The sequence below is a fragment of the Toxorhynchites rutilus genome, chromosome 2 (genome assembly GCF_029784135.1).
Source record: "Toxorhynchites rutilus septentrionalis strain SRP chromosome 2, ASM2978413v1, whole genome shotgun sequence".
In the NCBI taxonomy this organism is placed as follows: domain Eukaryota; kingdom Metazoa; phylum Arthropoda; class Insecta; order Diptera; family Culicidae; genus Toxorhynchites; species Toxorhynchites rutilus.
The window spans coordinates 344869564-344891871 of record NC_073745.1 but is presented as its reverse complement, the minus strand read 5'-3'; the positions used below and the strand labels follow the sequence as shown (position 1 = coordinate 344891871).

At 37.5% G+C, this 22308-nt stretch overlaps 2 protein-coding genes across 4 annotated transcripts in view; one reads left to right on the top strand and one right to left on the bottom strand.

Annotated features, from left to right (window-relative positions):
- The window catches only part of LOC129767492 (uncharacterized), an 88321-nt gene that overhangs the window by 32825 nt on the left and 33188 nt on the right, over nt 1-22308 (top strand). For 2 of the 3 annotated variants that reach the window (XM_055768464.1, XM_055768465.1), the window contains exon 6: nt 13932-13985. In XM_055768464.1, the coding sequence (XP_055624439.1) occupies nt 13932-13985 (54 nt within the window). Of the gene's footprint in view, nt 1-10558; nt 10709-13931; nt 13986-22308 lie in introns of those variants that run through there. The other variant, XM_055768466.1, reaches the window with a different exon arrangement.
- On the bottom strand, nt 12497-14975 carry LOC129767495 (27 kDa hemolymph protein-like). The gene is made up of 7 exons (XM_055768468.1): nt 14751-14975; nt 14351-14562; nt 13499-13802; nt 13269-13432; nt 13060-13213; nt 12866-12995; nt 12497-12799 (listed from the first exon to the last, which is right to left on the bottom strand). Exons 2-7 carry the CDS (start codon nt 14400-14402, stop codon nt 12689-12691), a joined length of 915 nt encoding a protein of 304 aa, XP_055624443.1. The 5' UTR covers nt 14403-14562; nt 14751-14975; the 3' UTR covers nt 12497-12688.

Here is a 22308-nt window from a genome sequence, read left to right as displayed (position 1 = left end):
ACTGTATTGTTACAAGTATATATAAACATTTTTCCTTAATTCTAATGTTAATGGTGTAGAAAACTGATTACTCGCGGTCTACTCGAGTTTAGAAGGGTGACATATTTTCTTCAGGAAAAGGATAAAAGGATATGTTGACAATGTTCACTCTCACATTCACACTCACATTCATTACACTCAATTCTTAAGCCTATCTTATATCTAATATGTTTTTACATTTCACCTTATTCTATTGTTAATAAGAAGGGATTTGATTTCTCGCGAAGGAAAAGGAAAAGAAGAATATAAGGATATAAGGACAATCAGACACGAAGATCGATAACTTTTAGGAAGACATATATTTGGGACATGTAATCAAGGTCTAAACCAGCCAACACATCTCTCACCGGCACATTGGGCTGCCTTCCTCTAGCCCGAAGAGAGTTTTCTAAATTCGATCTGGCAACAAGATACTCCTCGCACGACCAAACAACGTGTTCGACGTCGTGGTAACCTTGGCCGCAGGCACAGATATTGCTGTCGGCAAGATCAAAACGAAAGAGTAGCGCGTTTAACGAACAGTGATTGGACATGAGTCGGGAGAAGGTGCGAATAAAGTCCCGACTCAAGTCCAGAATTTTGAACCATGGTTTGAGGCTAACCTTAGGGATAATTGAGTGGAGCCACCGGCCCAATTCATCTTCGTTCCATTTGCGTTGCCAGTTAACGATGGTATTTTTACGAACTAAAGAATAAAATTCATTGAAGGCGATTTGACGCTGATAAATTTCGCCTTCAATTGCACCTACCTTTGCTAATGAGTCAGCCCTCTCATTACCCGGAATTGAGCAATGTGAAGGGACCCAGACAAAGGTAATGACATAACAGCGTCTGGTTAAAGCACTCAAAATTTCTCGTATTCTCTCAAGGAAGTACGGCGAGTGCTTTTCCGGCCTCACTGAACGGATAGCTTCGACAGAGCTCAGACTATCCGTTACAATGTAATAGTGTTCAACAGGTCGTGAGGCGACGCTGTCCAGCGCCCAGTGTATTGCTGCCAATTCAGCAATATACACTGAGCAAGGATACTGAAGACTGTGTGAGGTGCTAAAATTGTTGAACACTCCGAATCCTGTGGACTCATTCATAGAGGACCCATCAGTAAAGTACATATTATCACAATTGACACGCCCATACTTTGCTTCGAAAATCGTAGGAACGATCCCCGATCGATGATAATCTGGAATTTCATGGATATCCTGCTTCATGGACAGATCAAAATGTACAGAGGAATTGATGTAGTCAGGAAAACAAACACGGTTGGGAATATACGAAGAAGGATCAACCTGCATGGAGACGAATTCATGATATGAGCTCATGAATCCAGAATGAAAATTTAGCTCGATCAGCTGCTCAAAATTTCCGATCACCAATGGGTTCATAACCTTACACCGGATGAGGAACCGAAGGGATAATAAATTGAAGCGATCTTTTAGTGGGAGTAGGCCTGCCAAAACCTCGAGACTCATGGTATGCGTTGAGGGCATACATCCCAACGCAATACGGAGACAAAGATACTGAATTCGCTCGAGTTTAATGAGGTGTGTTTTGGCAGCTGATTGAAAACAGAAACTGCCATACTCCATCACTGAGAGAATAGTTGTTCGATACAACATTATAAGATCTTCGGGATGGGCTCCCCACCAGGTGCCGGTAATTGTACGGAGAAAGTTTATTCTTTGTTGGCATTTTTTACTCAGATACCTAATATGGGCCCCCCAAGTACATTTGGAGTCGAACCAGACCCCAAGATACTTGAATGACATAGCATGAGTGATCGGTTTACCCAAAAGTTGAAGCTTTGGTTTTGCTGGTCTATGCTTCCTAGAAAAAACCACCATCTCTGTTTTCTCCGTGGAGAATTCGATCCCTAGCCCAATGGCCCAGGTTGAAAAATTGTTCAAGGTATCTTGTAAGGGTTCTTGCAGGTCGGATTCGTTTGATCCTACGACAGACACCACTCCATCATCTGCAAGTTGTCTTAGGCTGCAATTTTCTGTAAGGCAATTGTCGATGTCGCTTACATAGAAGTTGTACAAAAGGGGGCTTAAACATGAGCCCTGGGGGAGGCCCATGTAAGAGAACCGACTTACTGCCGAATCTCCGTGAGAAAAGTTCAAATGTTTCTCACAAAGCAAGTTATATAACATATTATTCAATAGAGGCGGCAGACCCCGAGAGTGTAATTTGTCTGACAAAACCTCTATTGAAACAGAATCAAAGGCCCCCTTTATGTCCAAGAATACTGAAGCCATTTGTTTTTTTCCGGCGTAAGCCATTTGAATTTCTGAAGAAAGCAACGCAAGACAATCAGTCGTCCCCTTGCCCCTGCGGAACCCATATTGTGTATCTGAGAGTAAGCCATTCGTTTCAACCCAACGATCAAGGCGAAACAAGATCATTTTCTCCAACAATTTTCGTATACAAGACAGCATTGCTATTGGGCGGTACGAATTGAAGTCGGACGCGGGCTTTCCGGGTTTTCGAATAGCTATAACTCGTACTTGTCTCCAATCATCTGGAACAATATTATGCTCCATAAACCGATTGAATAAATTCAACAAGCGATGTTTCGCCACATCAGGGAGGTTTTTCAGCAAGTTGAACTTAATTCTATCCGATCCCGGCGCAGAATTGTTACATGAAAGGAGAGCAAGAGAGAATTCTACCATCGAAAACTCGGGATCAAGATCGCACCTATCTTGTGGTATACCTCGAACAATTTTTTGTACAGGAACGGAATCGGGACATACCTTCCGTGCAAAATTTAAAATCCATCGATGTGAATATTCCTCGCTATCATTCGTTGGAGAGCGATTTCTCATGTTTCGAGCCACTTTCCATAATTTTTTCATTGACGTTTCTCGTGACAGACCTCCCACGAAATTTCGCCAATAAGCACGTTTTTCCCTTTGATCAAGTTTTTAAATTGATTTTCAAGGGATAAATACGTTTCAAAATTCTCAATGGTTCCACTTTTCCGAAAAGCTTTAAATGCATTCGATTTATCCTGATAAAGCTTGGAACATTGGCTATCCCACCATGGATTGGGAGGCCTTCGACGAATAGTGGAACCTGGGATGGGTTTCGTTTGAGCGCGAACCGCGCTGTCATAGATCAAACGAGAAAGGAAGTTATACTCCTCCAATGGAGGTAAACCATCTCTGGAATTGATGGCTAGAGCAATCGCGTCCGCATATTTTTTCCAGTCAATGTGTCTTGTGAGGTCATATGCCATGTTTATAGATTCAGAAGAATTCGACCCAATGGTGATGGAAATTTCGATTGGCAAGTGATCACTACCGTTGGGATCCTGGATTACATTCCACTTGCAATCTAACGATAGTGAATTCGAGCAAAGCGAGAGGTCAAGAGCACTTGGGTTAGCAGGAGGTTTAGGTACACGTGTTGTTTCCCCAGTGTTCAAAACGGTCATATTGAAGCTGTTACAAAGGTCATATATCAACGATGAACGATTGTCGTCGTACTGTTCCCCCCAGGCAGTTCCGTGAGAGTTGAAGTCTCCCAAGATCAATCGTGGCTCAGGAAGGAGTGAGCACATGTCAACAAGTTGCTTGCGGCTAACCGCAGCTCTCGGAGGCCAATACAAGCTGACTATACAAAGGTCTTTGCCTCTGATGTTTGCATGACAGGCAACAGCTTCGATCCCTCCAATAGGTGGAAATTCGACTAATAAGTTATTTTTGAAATTTAGATACATTCCAATCTATTTTATATTTATTTTTGACTGAAGGGAGAATTCAGAAGTGTGTTTGGATTTATTGGTGTAATGGTATTGTTTTGAATAATAGAGGTTTTGAGCTTCCTCAGTTCATTCGTTCCTAGCCTTGAAAAAGACCAATTTGTAAAATCAAACAAAACAACTCGACCTTCTATTCCGTGCTACCGTCCGGTCGCAAATTGGATGACTGATAAATCGTGGATTACTTATTTGTGATGTTTTCCAATTGATCATCCATTTTTCGTGTGTGATGTTTTCCAATTGATCATCCATTTTTCGTGATTTCGATTATTGTTTCCGGATTAAAAAAGACGTAAGGTATTTTTCAGCGTTGAGAGTTGTGTTCATCGGTGGTAAACTGAAGATGAAAATTTGTTTCGATTTCATTTCCGTCACCACCACACAATAGATTCGGTTCGGATTTTCTGTTGCCGTTCTGCGTCTCCTGAAATGTTTCGTTCTGCGTTGGAATGCAAGTCTTCGACTTCCCTAATGATACTTTTTCGTTCACAGAAACGTTCGATAATGCGCGTGCAGGCTGGATTTAACAAAATCAATCGAATTTGCAAATTTTAAACATGACCACGTTGAATTTTTGTTTTTGTATCGTAACAAAATATTTATCACCGGAAGAGGAAAACTTTTCGAGCAATCTGCTGGTAAACCGTTCACGAGCAGACAAGTAGAAGCGCTGTAGGAAATTGAGCTGTGTATATAGCAAGCTTTAGGTGCTTGTTTTTGGCGACTGTTTTTGGTGGGCATAGATTGTTGGTGTCAAGAGACTAGTCAGAACGTGGAATTTTTGATTTGGTAATGCTACACATTTTGAAATTGTACAAAAGTTTGATAGAAATATTTCCATTTGAGTGATGCAAACATCTCAACAATCCATCAAAAATAGAGGCGAATGAACTGAGAAGTTTAAACCCTCTTAAAGCCAAAACAAAGAAGAAGAATCCATCAAAAAGTTTCGCTCGCGTTCGAATCATTTAAGGGGGTATTCTAGTCTAGAAATCTGAAAAAATCGAATTTTTTTTTTTACCATATTTCTGTAGTTTAGGCATTCAAGAATATACTCTAGAAAGGACTTATCGAAAATCCTATTATTTACCTAGTTAGAGCCATCTTAGTGATGTGGTATCTAACCTGTTACGGCCATCACAATGAACTTCAAACGCGTTTCTCTCGGAACTAGTTTTTTTCTAACTGGCGTACACGATATCTCAAGTTCTACTGAACCGATTTATGTCAAATTTAAATGAAAATAATCTGCATACATCTCTCTATCGCATGAACCAATAAAAAATTATAACTTTTTAATTTTACTATTTTTAAAAAATCGGTAAACGCAAAAAAAGGTTCATGCCATAGCGACATCTTTACTGATTCAGAATCTGTTCGATTTTTTGTTTCAGATAACCAGAAGGACTGGAATCGTGTACGCCATGGCACAACTTTTTTTTGAACACCCTCACTTCACCAGCATGTAACTATTCTAATTATGAATATTTTTTTTCCGTCCTATTTTTGTTTTATTGTTGAAAGATAGATAAACGAATAATGATATAATGGATAGTAAAAATATTCTTTGTTTTATTTTTACGGAGTTCGAAAAAACGTCCGAAATTCGTGTCTCTACACTAGAATACCCCCTTAAGTTTTTTGTTACATATTCTCATTTTACACTCTGTAAAATGTGTAAATGTTAAAAAAGTAACTTACGTATGTGTCAATGACAGTTGGAAATATTTCTTATAGAGAATATCCCGGACTGAATATTATATATTCCAGAACCTAATACTTACACTCACACTTTTTCAATAGTACATTATTGCTCGCAAAGCGTGAAAAGAGCCTGATATTTACACCTTGATGTGGGATTAACTAACACTGGACAGACTTCATCCGCATGATACCACATCGAGTTAATGAAAATTACATATAATCGTACAATCGATGTGGCTCCAGTGGTCGTGTGGTATCGTTACACATGTCATGCCGGGATTTTTTTGTAAAAGAATGACGCAGTTAATACGTCTGAACAACTAACTTGCTTTTTTGTCCATTAAAATTATGCGCGCGTTCTCAAAGGTTAATTGGGGTTGGTTCAGGCAATTCACAAAATTAAAGACGTGACAAATGATTGCCTAATTTCAATGTAATTTGCGATACTAACATCTTTATTCTCAAATATCGAGGGATTGTTAAAATACAGGATATAAACTCGCTCATATAAATAACCTTTCTGACATAACACGAGGATAATAAATGCCATGTGTTGTAACGATTCTGAGAGAGCAGAATCGGTGACGTGATTATTAGCACGTCACTTGCTTGGACTGTTGTATCCAGTTGCTAGGAACACAATCCACGAGGATAACGAGGATGTAATCATGACGGTGATGGCAAGCTGAATCCCACTGTTCTCGATCCTTTTCCTTATCCCTTTTATTCCCTAAATAAAACTTCACAGTCCTATCCCTACATCAGCTGTCATTGTGAAATGGCTCTCCTCGGCGAAAGCCCAAAACGACAGCCATGACAGGGCGAAGAGTCCTGATGGTGGATACGCGACGAGTGACGAGTTCTTCTGGATTGAGCCGTGAGCGAGTCAACACGTTAATCGACATCCTCATTTGATTAGCTTGTCGAAATTTGCCTTCTCCATTGTAGTTCCGCGAGTGGAAGTGGTGTACTAAGTAGAGGCATCCGTTGATCGCCGCAGTCAAACGAGCCAACCGGAAGGGGTCCTGGGTGAACCGCGAGGATAACCGCCAAGGAGTCATCGAGTCCCCACAAGTGGAAGCAGCTTCCTTCAAGGCGTATCCTGAACCGACGGGAGCGGTTGGTGGAGGTAAGCCTGAACCTGATTGTGACCTGAATCAGCGTCCTCACCGAGTGTGCGAGGAGCGATTAGGTGCAATCAGTTCCTGTACTTGACGGGTGAACGTTGTGTTACCGTGAAATTCTCTCTTTTCGTTGCAGACCCGCCCTGCCCTCATAGCTCTACCGACAACGCGAGCTGCTTTCGAATAAGAGAGATAGAACGAACAAAAGAAATCCGCGTGTATACACGCGAACAATTAGTTTATTGAATTAAATATCATTATATCAATTGAAAATACACTGAATTCAAACACGATTTACATCTGCCGAATAAATCCAGTTACAGTGTGATGCATTTAGAATTAACTGTGAATCAAATGGCATGTTCTGGAGTTCCAATTTTCGATTGCGCTTTGTCATTCAACGGCATTTTTTTAACATGATTCTTTGTTTATCGTCACTCGTGAAAAAATTAACCACTTCTAAGGTCAGTTTCGAAAGAGCTATAAAGCTATTTTTGTTCAGCGACATCTTGGTTGTCGGCCTTTTAAAATTTATACCTAAAGGTATTAATATTCAACATGGAATCAATTTTATAGAGTTTTTTTATAATCAATTCTATTATTAATTGTTCCAAAATGGCAATGCTATGAATCATGAACGAATAAGAAAATAATAAAAGAACACAGAACAAATGGTAGTCTTATTTGTTTATTTGTGGTTTGACAACAAATGAAATTTTCTTCTTAAGTTTCACTTCATGTTGGAATGTGGATATAATAGTTGATGAGGTGTCCTCCGAACTTCCAAATAGGTTAGATAGTCGTCCATTTCATCGGCTTTCGGGGAACTACTTTCGCAACTTCGCTTTTCAGCAGATGCAGACTGTTGAGGTTCATTATCCGGTTTTCCAATCTTCATTATACTTTCCCAGGCGTTAAAAATGAAGTTCTGATTTTTTAAATTATTAATTCTATTTAACACGTTAAGCTTTCTGGTAGGAAAGTGCTGACTGGGACTGACAGCTATAAAATAATAAATTTAAATTAAGAATTTATCAATTTATGAATTTATGAATGTACGATTTATTTAACCTTCACTTATTTTCCGTCGCGACGAAAACCTAACTAAAACCTTGCCAAACAAAAAAATATTTATGGAATCAATTTTATAGAGTTTTTTTTATAATCAATTCTATTATTAATTGTTCCAAAATGGCAATGTTATGAATCATGAACGAATAAGAAAATAATAAAAGAACACAGAACAAATGGTAGTCTTATTTGTTTATTTGTGGTTTGACAACAAATGAAATTTTTCTACTTAAGTTTCACTTCATGTTGGAATGTGGATATAATAGTTGATGAGGTGTCCTCCGAACTTCCAAATAGGTTAGATAGTCGTCCATTTCATCGGCTTTCGGGGAACTACTTTCGCAACTTCGCTTTTCAGCAGATGCAGACTGTTGAGGTTCATTATCCGGTTTTCCAATCTTCATTATACTTTCCCAGACGTTAAAAATGAAGTTCTGATTTTTTAAATTATTAATTCTATTTAACACGTTAAGCTTTCTGGTAGGAAAGTGCTGACTGGGACTGACAGCTATAAAATAATAAATTTAAATTAAGAATTTATCAATTTATGAATATATGAATTTACGATTTATTTAACCTTCACTTATTTTCCGTCGCGACGAAAACCTAACTAAAACCTTGCCAAAAATAATGATAAAATTAAACAAACATAAAAAATATATACATTTAGAATAATAGAAAATAAAACAAGAAGAACGCTTCCGCGCCCACGGCAGCATACAGCATTCCATCCGAAACCACATCACCCCATCCACTCTATCCAACCGAAACCATATCATTGCCATCCTCGCTCCCCACACTCGAAAAAGAAGCGCATTGGTAGGCTCGTCGCGCAAATGAAGCAGCGTAACGATATTCTCCTACTCTTCTTCGTGCACCGAGAATGGCAACGCTCAGTTATGGTTAGAAATACAGTAGAACCTCGATTATTCGCGAGCGGTAGGGCGATTGCCAGTGAGCGGTAGGGTCTTGTTCTTTTGTTTTGGCCATGTCTTTCACATTATCTGATTACTGGTGTAAACGACCTTACAGATGGATAGTTTAATGATTTCTGTATTGATGAAACATAGTTTTCATGCATAAATATATTTTTTTGTGTTTGCGCCATATTTTTAGCCTTTTATTGCGTTACCCGCGATTTTCGTAATCCGCGGGGAGCTAGCCCGACTATTCCGCGGATAATCGTGGTTCTACTGTAGTTGCAACTTGCTGCCGCGCGAATATCTTCATCGTTTGTCCGCAACACGAAGAAAATATTATTTGTTGCTTCGTTTCAGGGGATAACGACAACTTTTTGGGCCCTATTATAGAAATCGAATCGAGGATTCGATACAATCACTATCACTATCACACCGAGTAAAATCTGGAATCATAGAAATCGAGGAAAACAGCTCGATTCGTAACTCTGCTCGAATGTCAGTGGCCATGCTGAAATATTTTGAAACGAGTTTGAAATGTTTCACAAAGCACTCTAGAAAGGATGCCAAATCTTTTTTTGAGACATCTGCTACGAAAATTATAAATATCTATATTTTCAGAAGTGTTAATGTGGTTATGTTTTGGAGAAAACTGGTATTCCCTCAATGAATGAAGCTTAATGTGCCTAATGCATTCATGGATGTGTATTAAAAACGACATCATGGAACAATTTGCTTTACAAAAAAATATAATTATTAGAAAATGTACTTTTTCATGTATTTTCACAACTGAAATCTATGGAATTCCGTAAGGAGTCACGCATGAATTCCACTTTTCTTGACAAAATATTTTTTTTTGCATGTGATTCTTTTTTAGCGTCGATTTCATGTTGTAGCGGCGTCAATAGCTTTATTGTCACCTGTCACCTGTGACCTAAAATTCTCGCTAGTTGTGTGCTAGTGTTTTATTTACCTTTCACCTCATGTCAATCCAAATCTGTAATTTAAAAACCCATTATTGTTTTGCAAGACGTTTCAGCTTTAGCATATGGTATAAAAAGTTCGGTATAGTATAGCAATAAAAAAGAAAATTGCTGACAAAAGTAACACGTACTAATGTACGCTAGCAGGAATAAGCAATTTTTAGGTAGGAAATTCGGTTGATAGTAATTCAAAGAATATGATAAAATTTACTTAGAAGTTATATGGATCGTAGAAGAAACACTTACTTTCTGCTATTCTGAACCAAGACACGTTGATGGTCTCAGTGCATGAGGCTCCTCAATGAATTCCTTCCACTTTTCCTTAACCGAGATTTTATTTGAACTGCCTCCACAAATACCTCTAGCAATGTTTACATTCGCTTTCATTGGTTCAACGATTGGTGATTTTTCTGTCCACTCATTTTCAGCCACTGAAATCTGCTCTGGAAGTAAGTCTTGCATTCTAAATTATAACATGATTAATATAAAGAATGCTGGATTGAACACTTACCTTGTATAGACTATTCTGGCAGCACCGTGAAACAAATACTGATCAAAACAAACGAACATGTGTTGAAAATTGCATATATTTAAGCGTTTCCGAAATGTTTCCCAAATGAAAATATCAAGGACGCAAACCAAAACAAAATAATTCTCTGAAGATATGCAACAAGTGAACCAAACAACTCGAAAAGTTCTGACACTTGCATCAAAAGCTATCACTCGCTCGTTGCTATCGAATTGCTCGATTTCTATAATAGTGAAATAGAGCTAACAAGGAAAATTCCTATCGTCTCGATTTCTATAATAAGGCCCAATATTTCTCCTCGCCTCACCCCACCGGCAAATCGATTCCGAGCAAATTCGGAACAAGTATCAATTAAAGATTCCTTTCAGATCCTCCGGATGATACTTCTCCGCTGCGTGTCCCAATTCATATTTCAATTTCAATTTCAGTTTCGCCCCCGGTCGGCACCAGCAGGAAAATACGCGTTACTCAATAGGACACAATCGGTGCCGCAGGCCGCAGGAGATTTATTTCAGTTTGCTGTGACCTGATAAGCGCGAGCGGGTTCCTTTTTCGGGTCCCTTCAGGTGTCCGCACTTGCGTGGGTAAGGAAAACAGGGGAGGAGGAACGCTTTTATCTTTCTGCTCTCATTCGTCATCCCGACGCGGAAAATGATGATAACGTTCTCGACACTCAATTGGACACGCTTTGCAAAATCCGCGGATAACCACGTCTTTAGTTTTGAATGTAATCGTTTCAATTGTGGCTGTGTGAGAGAGACTGAGGACGATGACGACCAAATAGGGCGCTTGCAGCGTGCGTAAGTATTAGTGATCTGTTGGGCAGGCAAAAGAGTTCACTGCATAGGATTTTTATGGATCGACAAGATTGAGCTTTGTTTAAATAATTATTTTAGCCAAATAGTTATAGAAATTACGCGCTACACTATATCAATAACATGCGAATATATGTCTCTTTACATAAAAATATTTACTTTTAGCGTCAAAGCCATATACACGGAGAAAAATAGAAATTTCTGTCATGGCTATGATCCATATCAATGGAAGCAGTATTCACATAAACAATGCAAATTGCACATTACGATTGTATAGCCGGATTAGGTGAAGTGTGATCCCATTTAGGCTTTGTGCTTTTTGCCCTGAAATGCTGGTCTCGTGATGAAGTAAACTATAATGAATACTCGTGTGCAGATATCCTTAATCGGTGGTTAGTTTCGCCAAAAAAGCAGTTGATAAGGTTTAAATTAAGGACACATTCAGCTAGAAAAATCAATGAACTCTCAGATATGATTTCCAGGTACCTGAATGCTCTGCGGAGAAGTGATATATGGTTATAAGAAAATTGATCGGAAACGAAGAAAATCCATCAATTGGCTAATTCATGGAAAATACAAGGAAGCATTCGAACGTGAGCTAGACCCTCTGTGTCTTGAATCTAGGTCCGAACATGCTGATAATCCTTTCCTGTTATTTTTTCGATTCAAATTTAGTGAGAAAGTCGCTCAATGAACATCGCGAAACAGGTGCTTGTAAGTGAAGCAATATGCGTCACACAAAAGCTCTTGTTCGGTAAATAGTTTGCCTAACTGTTTCACAAAGCTCATGTTTGCTTTATGAAATATTTCGCGCTAATATAAAGATCGCAACTATATTGCAATCATCTACAGGAACGTCGATTGATAATGGATCCACTTCTGCTGCACAGCTACGGATGTAAACAAATGATGTTTGCCCAACAGATGCTCCGCATGTATGTGTAGCAAGAGCCCTATTGGAAACCGATCCCCGAAAGCTGTTGAATAAACACAGAACACACAATCGAAAAGTGATTCAATTTAATGGCATTTACTGGGAAAAGCGAACCCCAAATGCCAAACGTCGGTACTGGAATCTAACAGAATGGACATCAATTTGCGGTTCGGAAGTTTGTTGTGTTCGGTGCTTATTGATTTTTCTCAGGAGGGAAGTCGGGATTTCAACGTAGTGATTCGAGTCGAAATTGTATCTGCAGAGCGTTCAAATTGCAGAGTTTAAAGACCATTTGTTATAGATTTTCAGACTGAATAAAAAACTCTTCATCATCGTTTCTTCAGTGAAGAGTTTCGATTCGGTGCAAAAAATTCTCCGAAGGAAAAAAAAACGTTCTTTTTGCTTCGTCGCTTGACTATCATCTTTCAAACAAAACGACTTAACAGGTGTCGCGAGAAAGCTTTCTTCGCTACAGACACCTTTCTCTTGTGTCTTTTTTGTTCCTGTTTTAACTTTGCGATAGTTTATCGTTCGAAGAACGCCAAGATAGGATAAACTCCTTCGGAATGTTCATTGCTTGAAAATTTTTCAAGTGGTGGAAAATAAAAAAAAATCTCTAAAAAATTGCACAATTTTATGCTCCAATGATTTTTTTCACCAATTAAAAATATTATAATAGAATAAGTTCCTATTTTACATATTCCCTGAATGCCCTAGTGTAAATCTTTAAAAAATATTTGCTTTTTCTATCACATCATTGCATAGAAAACTTCGACTTTTCGTAGCGATATGTTTAACGGTTTACATGATCAGACCATAAAAAGTTTGGCCATCGAGGCTAACAGCCATGTTGCTGTTATTACGTGCATCGAAGCACAGGTCATCCCACTGGCATTACGACGATGTAGCGATGTCGTTGGCTGCAAAAAAAAGGTGGAAATTATTTGAGAACATTATCACAAAACTGTTATAACTCAATTGTGTACCGTTGTGAAGTTGGCACATGGAGTCTCCTTTCGGACGAATTTGAACAACGATTCCACCAAATTGGCAGGAGTGGATTCTTTGCAATCCTCTAGCACTAGAACGAAACAGTCCCTCAGGTTGTCCATATCGCTGTGGATACAATGAATGAAGTCGTTATGTATCTGTTTATACAAAAATATCAATCAACACATACTCGCACTGCTTTTTTCCCATCACCAGTTTGGGAACACCCTGGGAAGTCGTTTCGGTTGTGTTATTCAAATAGCCTCTAAGTGTGGAATTGAAACAATCGATTAAGGGTTGTTTTTGTTCCTCGAAGCACTCTGGACCTTCTTCTGCAATGAATACTATAATAGATGATGCATTATGAAGTGCGTTTAAAGGAAAATTTGATTTTTTTACATGCTATTTGGTCACCATCTTTATGGCAAACGAAATTTAAGAGTCCATGCACAATATTTACTACAACTCGTTTGTTCTCCTGCTCCTCCTCATCCAGACAAACGTTCACATCATTCGAGAATGTGTTAATACATTCAATAGCAGTTGTGCGCCTTCGACAATATCTAGGATCGTAATGAATTTAGTTTATATTTCAAATCAATTACAAAAACGAGCTAAGCAAATATTACTTATTGAAAACTGTGTCCAAATCGCCGGTCGGTTTTGCTTTTTGAATCTCGTTCTGCAGATCGCTGAAGTCCACTAAATCCTTCAAACATTCGCTCAGTCTTTGACCGGCTTGCTCAGATTGTTCGTACGCCGCGTCGCTTCCGGCTACGCGAGAGCATTTTTCCTTTATTATCCTCTGGATGTCCTCTAAGCTGGGTAGGGTGATGTTCTGAAACTCCGGAGGAATTAAACCCTCTGGTATATGCTCCCTCAGTTTGTCGATGCTGATGTCTTTGGGAAGCTCGCTTGCATGAGTAATGGAAGCTGAAACACGTTAAATTGTTATGATTACCAATCATTTCACTGACACTTGAATTATTTCTTCATAACATATTGTATCAATGCAGAATGATTCAAACGTTCATTTCTAATCAGCTATATCATTCGTTTTAGGTACAAGGTGTGAGCGCCTATATAACTGGGGTATATTACAACTCACATTGCATGGTAAGTTAATTGCATTTTTGCAATGCATTTTAGATAGTACAAATAAATTAATCAAACGTCGGCTCGAACAAAAGCTCAAATAATCCATCATATGGTAGTTATTTGCCCTTTCTGCTGACGTAACCTGAGAATTGAACTTTACACCGTTCCCCTTATCAATAGATTCAATCTTGCTTGATAAGCGGAGGTGAATTCGGGTGGAGTATGAAAAATGAAAACTTACAGTGATTGTGCGTACAGTATTTATGAATAGGCAAATATTTTTCCTTTGGCATAAGTTATGGAATCTATTGTTTGAGATTTACAATTTGAACTACAATTTTGTGAATTTCAACAAATTAAGAGCAATTATAGCTCCTACTTACCTAAGACGGACAACATTAACAAATATACAACAGATTCTGATGTTCGATTCATGCTGTAGCGCTATGATGTTGTCAATGACCAGTGGTAAACTAAACTTTTGTTTTCACTTGTGTTCACCACTATGTCCGAAATGATTAGTTGCAGTGATTGTAACTGTTATCAATCGTGTATCAATGTTTGTTCTTGTGGCTTATTTTTGTTATACATTCACCTGAAAAGGAAACCATAAAGAAACAGATGTAATCTTCGCTTGTATATACTAAAATCTACAGTATACATTCAAGGACAAGGACTTTGTCCTTTTATTTGTCGGAAAAGGTGATGCACCGGAGAACCCATTCTCCCGGCAACACAATCATCTAGTTGTCGTATAATGCATACTTAAAAGTAAATTTTTACCTCGTTTTTTTTTGTAGCTCACTCATATCAGTTGTGTCATTGCGCTATGGTGTTTCCAACTCTCCCTTGCGTCTGTTTTTGTATCATTCTTTTGATTCTTTTACAGAGCATCCGGGCATGAAATAATGCCTTGCGTAAGCAGTTATTATTATTGTTGCGAACAGAATGAACCCGTTTCAGCCAAAGGGTAAACGTAAACTGAGTAGATCCCTCTGCTGCTATAGGAGAGTAGTTACTGTATACGAAGCCGCAAGAAGGTCGATCATGTGAACATATGGGAATTCATTTATCAGTCGATTATGTCAGTGTTAGTGAGTATTACACAGTTAATATGAACGAAAAAATGTTACTGACATTAAGGAACATGTTGAATTTCCAGGATTTATTCCGTATTTACTGTATGTGAAGAAACATTGTTCAATTCAAGTAACGATCGTGTTACGATCATGTACCGCTCCTTGTTGAGTATCGAAGTGGATGAACATTTACTGAAGGTGTGTTAGATTTTTCATATCATACACAACATTATTAACAAAATTGAGAATTAGAATTAACCAAATTGCTTCGAGTTCATAGAAAAATATCTTGGTTGTGCACATCAGCTGTTTGAGAAATTTAGTGTAAATTAATAAAAATCTAGCATACCTTTGTTAAATGTCAAAGTATTTTGGTAGAGTATAGTTTCATTGTATTAGCGTATTAGTATAGGCTGATTTAGACGATGCCAGTCAGCGCGCTAGTTGAAGTATCCAGTGAATAGAGAACAGACACTCTGTTCAAGTTAGAGGCCAATTACTTGTTCGATACTGGTACAAGTAACTTGAACAGAGTGTCTGTTCTCTGTTCACTGGATACTTCATCTAGAGCGCTGGATACTTCAACTAGAGTCAGCGCTCTAGTTGAAGTATCCAGTGAACAGAGAACAGACACTCTGTTCAAGTTACTTGTACCAGTATCGAACAAGTAATTGGCCTCTAACTTGAACAGAGTGTCTGTTCTCTATTCACTGGATACTTCAACTAGAGCGCTGGCTGGCATCGTCTAAATCAGCCTTTATGTGTTTGATTAAATCGACACCACCCTTCAGATGATTCAAAATGATTTAATCAGGTGTATGACACGATTATCGCTATCTCACTCTACCTACCGTCATCGCATATTTCACTATCCCTCTGCTGTAAAAGTTCATCATCGACATCACGATCAAGGCGCCTAGAAGTATATCCTAAGGTGGGCCAATATGCTAAAACCGCTCTGCAGCCATCTTGGAAGCCTACTGTGTTTTGTTTGTAAACAAAACACAATACGCTTGTGCCCAAGCTCACTCGTGATCAGTCTGTCTCTTTCACGCTTCAAGCAAATCATTCCCCTTCTGCTTTCTTCCGTACAATTTTTATATACCGCTCCCCTAACCAACTTAGTGACGAAACGGCCTCACCTAGTACCATAGACCCGTCTTGATCACGATATGTCAGATGGTGGTAAATTGGTAATTCGCGATGGTGTCGACGTTTGGGCGGCTTCAAATTAGGGCCATAATTTGTGTCCCAAACTCGTTAGTGTAATCTCTATCAGATTAGAAGACACGAAGCCGGTTTTTTGAATTTTAAAATTTGAATGAAAATTTTCACATCATGTTATTTAATTACTTGAAACACGTATTTCTGACTTTCATTCAACCATATGGCTATACAATTCTAAAATTTTTGCTGAATTTTTTCATTATAATATAAAATTGTCTTCATAAACAATTTTCACATGAGACTTTTTCACCAACTGAAAAAAACAAAAATGTTTTTAATTCAAATGGAATACTAATTTCATATGGAAAAGCTAATTTTCATTCATAATTTTAGTTTTGAAAAACGTTCATGCCGACTACAAATCAGCTAATCGTTGACGCTCCCCTAAACTGGTAAACGAAGCACAATGCCGCCAACGCGGATTGCTGTTTTGAAGAAAATAAATGCTTTTGACGTTTGAGATGTTGGCATCAAAAACATGGCGGGTGTCATACAGCTGATTAAATCATTTTGAATCATCTGAAGGGTGGTGTGTAGGCACGGCTTACAGAGACAAGGCTAGTTCTTTAGCGAGTAAACATTTTTTTTTATGACGTCATCCGAATTGTCAGTGTAAACAGTCGCCAGTTGTATTTTGTTTTCCGACTTACGCGTAAATGTTCCTGAAATGAAAAATCGAAAATGGTTCAATGCGCTGTGAGCGGGTGTATAAATTATGAAAATGACATTATCGGGCCAAAAATGAGATTCTTTCGCTTTCCGAAAAACCGAGAATTATGTTCTTTGTGGATAAATGTTTTATCAAATTATTCATGGTTTGGCTGCCATACAAATGAAACACAAATTTCTACATTACTCGATAATTAATCAAGCAAATGTAACCAAATTAGGCATCTAGAGGTGCAATAAATCTTTATATGGTCTTTCTAAATTTCTGTATTACTCGAGAACTAGAGGCCTACCATACAAATGTATAAAAAATTTCTGCATTACTCGAGAATTAATCAAGCAAATGGAACGAAATTTAGCATCTGGAGATTTTAGGGTGCAATAAATGATTCTATGGTGGTTAGCTACTTCTCCCCCTCTCTTAGAGGGGTGCAGCCATACAAATTTCTGCATTACTCGAGAATTAATCAAGCAAATAAAACCAAATGAGGCATTTGCAGGTTTTAGGATGCAATAAATGATTCTATGGTGGTTATACACGCCACCCCCCTCTCTAAGGGGGGCTGTTATACAAATGAAACACAAATTTCTGCATTACTCGAGAAATCATCAAGCAAATGCAACCAAATTAGGCGTATGGAGGTTTTAGGGTACAATAAATGATTCTATGGTGGCTAGACACTCCATCCCTCTCTCTAAGGGGGGCTTCCGTACAAATGAAACACAAATTTCTGCATTACTCGAGAATTAATCAAGCAAATGAAACCAAATTAGGCATATGGAAGTTTTAGGGTGCAATAAATGGTTCAATGGTGGTAAGATATTCCTTCCCCCTCTCTTAATGGGGGCTGCCATGCAAATGGAACACCAATTTTTGTATTACTCGAGAACTAATCAAGTAAATGAAACACTTGAGTCGGGACTTTATTCGCACCTTCTCCCGACTCATGTCCAATCACTGTTCGTTAGACGCGCTACTCTTTCGTATTAGTCTTGCCGACAACAATCTTTGTGTTTGTGGCCAAGGTTACCACGACATCGAGCACGTTGTTTGGTCGTGCGAGCTGTATCTTGTCGCCAGATCGAATTTAGACACCCTTCGGGCCCGAGGAAGGCAGCCCATGGTACCGGTGAGAGACGTGTTGGCTCGGTTAGACCTTGATTACATGTCCCAAATATATGTATTCCTTAAAGCTATCGATCTTCGTGTGTGATTGTCCTTATACCCTTAGTTTTTCCTTTTCCTTTTCCTTTGTGAAAGATCGGATCCCTTCTTAGAAATAAGATGAAATGTAAATACATATTAGATATAAGATAGGTTTAAGAATTGAGTGTGATGAGTGTGATTGAGAGTGTGAGTATGATCATTGTCAACATATCCTCATATCCCCTCCTTTCCCTGAAGAAAATATGTCACCCTTCTAAACTCGAGTAGACCGCGAGTAATCGGTTTCCTATATTATTAACATTAGAATTAAGGAAAAATGTATATATACTAGTAACAATACAGTAAGGAGTTCGGCTCCTTTAAACCTATGTAACTGAGCCTGTAAAAATAAACGATTTAAATAAAAAAAAAAATAAAGTAAATGAAACCAAATTAGGTATATTATATATAGGCAGATTATTCCATGTAACGGAGAAATTTGTTATTTGCAAGTGGTTGAAAAATCTTGAACGAGAATTGTGTCTGAACATAATCAGATATTATAATGATGTGTCAACGAGGTCGATTAGAAGATCAATCAATGAACAGTTCTACGATTGGACTCATGAACTTGCGCTTAATAAGTAAACGTGAATGTTTGAAGGTATTGATAACAAAAACAAATTTTGGGCGGGACGAAGTTTGCCGGGTCAGCTAGTTTTATATAAGAATGGTATTCCGGTAGCAACGTGAACAAATGCATCCTGGTAAACGTGTAAACTTCCATTACATCAGGTGACATGGTATTTTCTTGTCTTGACGATCATAGTGCGCTGACTTGCAACATGCTTTGATGGTCAAAACACTCTGACACGAGATGAAGAATAGAAGGTGGGAAGATTCACGGGTTTTGGTTGTGTTAAATTTTGATTGTGTTAGTAGCCAGGAAGATAGGAAGTTCACATACCAGGCATACCAGTCAGTTACTCAAATGGTACAAAATTGAATGTGTCATCGAATAACGTTGAAAGATGATATACAAAAGCTAATTACAAATTTCCAATTCATATTTTTCGCATTATGGAAAAAATCAGAACATATCACGAACTAAAATGTTTAATTTTTTCTTTGATTTCAGAAATATTATTCTAATGTCTACTATGTATGGATTCAAGAGTAACTTCATGGAAGTTTGACTTTTGTCAGCAATTGTAATTACTTTTTCACAATTAGGGTGCTGAAAACTTCAATCGTCTAAAACTAAGACGCAAGCGGAAAACTTTTTGTCTCAAGTTATACGGAGTCATTTAAATTAATTTTCAAGTTCATTTTACATGAAATAACTTGCAACCTTTTTCCCATGCTCTGTCAAATGTTTATCCGTCAAAGGAACAAAAGATTGTGTAACTCTGACTTTGTTCGTTAACGTTTTTGGTCGACGTAACGAGAAGTAAAATTGTATTGAAATTAAGTTTAGAACACTTCAAACATATTGAAATTTCAGTTTCTGTTAGAATGTCGGGACCTTATGATTTTGAACGCTAGCATTGATTTAGGGAAAAAAAATAGATCGTTCATTTCATTTGCTTATTTTTACTTCTAATAACAACACTTTTCCTATGTAGTGGGCTATTATAAGAAAAGTAACATACCTAAACAAAATCTGTGACGTCACAGATTAAAAAATCTTCCCACCTTTCATTTTCTATCTCGACTCTGACAAACTATTTAGCATCAAAGAGTGAGGAATTTGTTTTGTCGGTTTATATTTTGTTGCACGTCCTTTGGTAGTAATGTTGCAATGGTCGTCATAGTAGCCCAAATATATGTAGTGACTGTGACAAATTGCAGCTCTGTGTGTTAGTACTTTTTTATGTTTTTGTTTCTTTTTAGAATGAGTTTATAGAGCATTGTGCGTAACAACAAAATTTTTTATATGTTTCACTGCGTTTGGAAATATTTGATTTTTTTTAATATGAGATCCAGTATTGCTCTGTTTTCTATTTGTAGGTTTTTTTTGGACATATGTAATTTAATTCAGAAGTTTTTAGGAGCATAGCGTGTTAATTTTTTTATATTTTCATGAAGCTCGCAATTGAAAAAAAAGTTTTAATGAGTTCGGGCATATTTATTTTCAAATTTGTGTTTTCTTTAATTTTAAGAGGAATAAGCTGCATTAATTTTTAAGCTGTACAGAAAACAACTGGTTGTTTTGGGAATTTCGAAATTAATAAACAAATTTAATATTGAAACCCAGTAATGCTCAAGTTTTTATTTGAATGTGTTTATGGATGTCTGATTTTATTCATAATTTTAGGATCATTGCGCAGTACAAGTGGTTTCTTGGTATTTCAATGTTTTTTTTTGAATTTGTGACCCAGTACTGCTCTAATTTTAGCTCAATATGTTCATACGTATTTTTATGTGTGAATTTCGTCATAGATTTAAAAGCATTGCGCTGTATAAAAAATATGTAATATATTTAGGGATTTCGAAATGTTTGAACATTTTTTTTAAATTTTGTGACTCAGTACCAATTGCTACATTTTAATCTGTACCAGAGGGGTTAAAAATCTGTCACATCTGTACTTTTTCTTCCAAATCTGTACCATCTAAAATATTCGTTGTACAAAAAATCTACTTTAGAATGAATGAAAGAATGAAAAATAAAACTCATTAATAACGAATACTACATTAACATTTGTTTACATTTGCAAGTTATTCGTGTGTTTGATGATGCTTACACATAGCCACTATGTTTAATCTAATTTTTTGGTCCCAAAATAGCGTTCTTTGTGTCATTACCGAACCTTATTTTTGTTCTGATTATATTCAGAAAGAATAGTGAGAACATTACAAACAAGGCATCAAAGCGCCGAAAATGCGAGCGAACCGTCAATTCTTTTTGGACATCTAATTTTTGTCCACCAATCCCGGATATGCTCGTTTTCTGAAACGGTGATATCCTTACGGAGTAATTTTACCTTTGGAGGACGGAATTTGTTCTCCAGATCTTGTATATTTCCATCGTAGAACCCTGAAAACGCCTGGGACACAACCAATTTCGCCCTTCTGAACTGAGAAATTATTGCATTGTAAATGCTTTTATGATCAGCAGCACCAAGCGATACCACCGCGTAAAAATTGTCTTGTACCTTAATTTTGCTAATTTCACACGCAGAAAAAATCTGTACCAATATGTACTTTTTGACGAAATCTGTACTACCGTACAGAATCTGTACCAAAATAACGAAAAAATCTATACCTTTCTAGATAAATCTGTACGTCTGGCAATACTGCTCAGTACTTCTCTATTTTTTCGCATGTTCGTTATTTAATATTTTTATATTTTTAGGAGTTTCCAAATTTCGAATAGAAATAAAAACTTTGAGACCCAGTACAGGTCGGACTCGATTATATATAATGGCAATTTCACTTTCAACGTTAATTTTCGAATCCAATACATAATCGAATCACAAAAAAGTTATTTTTCTATTAATGTTTGACATTCATACATTAATGAGAAAATTGTTTTCTTGAGATTCGATTATGTATAGGATTTGAAAATAATTGTTGAAAAAAAATGGTCGGCTATATATAATCGAGTCCGACCTGTACTGTGTTATTTTTTGTTTCAGTGGGATCGTAGGGTAATACGGGGTGATTTGGTCATATGGGGTGATTTGGACCACCCCTTTATCTCAAAAATTACGGCTCAACTTGGATTTTCTATATTGTCATTTCCTTCTATTGTTGAACCGTATGTACTTAAAGTAAAAAAACTTTGGTAAAACTTCACAAGTAAAGGGAATCGGTAGCATAAATACAGCAAGTACTTTGAGCGTCAAAAAATGTGAGTTTTACGATCGTGGTTTTAAGGTTTTTCCAGCTGATCAAACAAACTTTTCGTGTATTGTGTAGTAAAGTTCTGTTCGCCTACAGAAGAGGAACAATTTGATGTAGCGAAACTGTAAGTTTGATAACAATAAATGAAATTAACTGCATTTTAATTTTTGCATGTTGTGTGCGGTGACATGAACAGAAACGTGTGGTGAATTGAATTGGTCCTACAGGTTTGAGACTTTTCTTTGGTCTAATTGATTCCAGATGCCGCTGAATTACAAGAAGAGGATAGACATACAACATTGGAAGAAGGATGAGCTTGAAAGAGCAACGCAGGCCATCGAGAACGGATTTTCTTTGACCAAGCATCAAAAGT

Coding starts and splice junctions, on each gene's coding strand:
- LOC129767495 (XM_055768468.1), bottom strand. CDS start 14,402: ATGAATCGAACATCAGAATCTGTTGTATATTTGTTAATGTTGTCCGTC. Junction 13,803..14,350: donor GTTAATGTTGTCCGTCTTAG/GTAAGTAGGAGC, acceptor AACGTGTTTCAG/CTTCCATTACTCATGCAAGC. Junction 12,996..13,059: donor ATGGGAAAAAAGCAGTGCGA/GTATGTGTTGAT, acceptor TTGTATCCACAG/CGATATGGACAACCTGAGGG.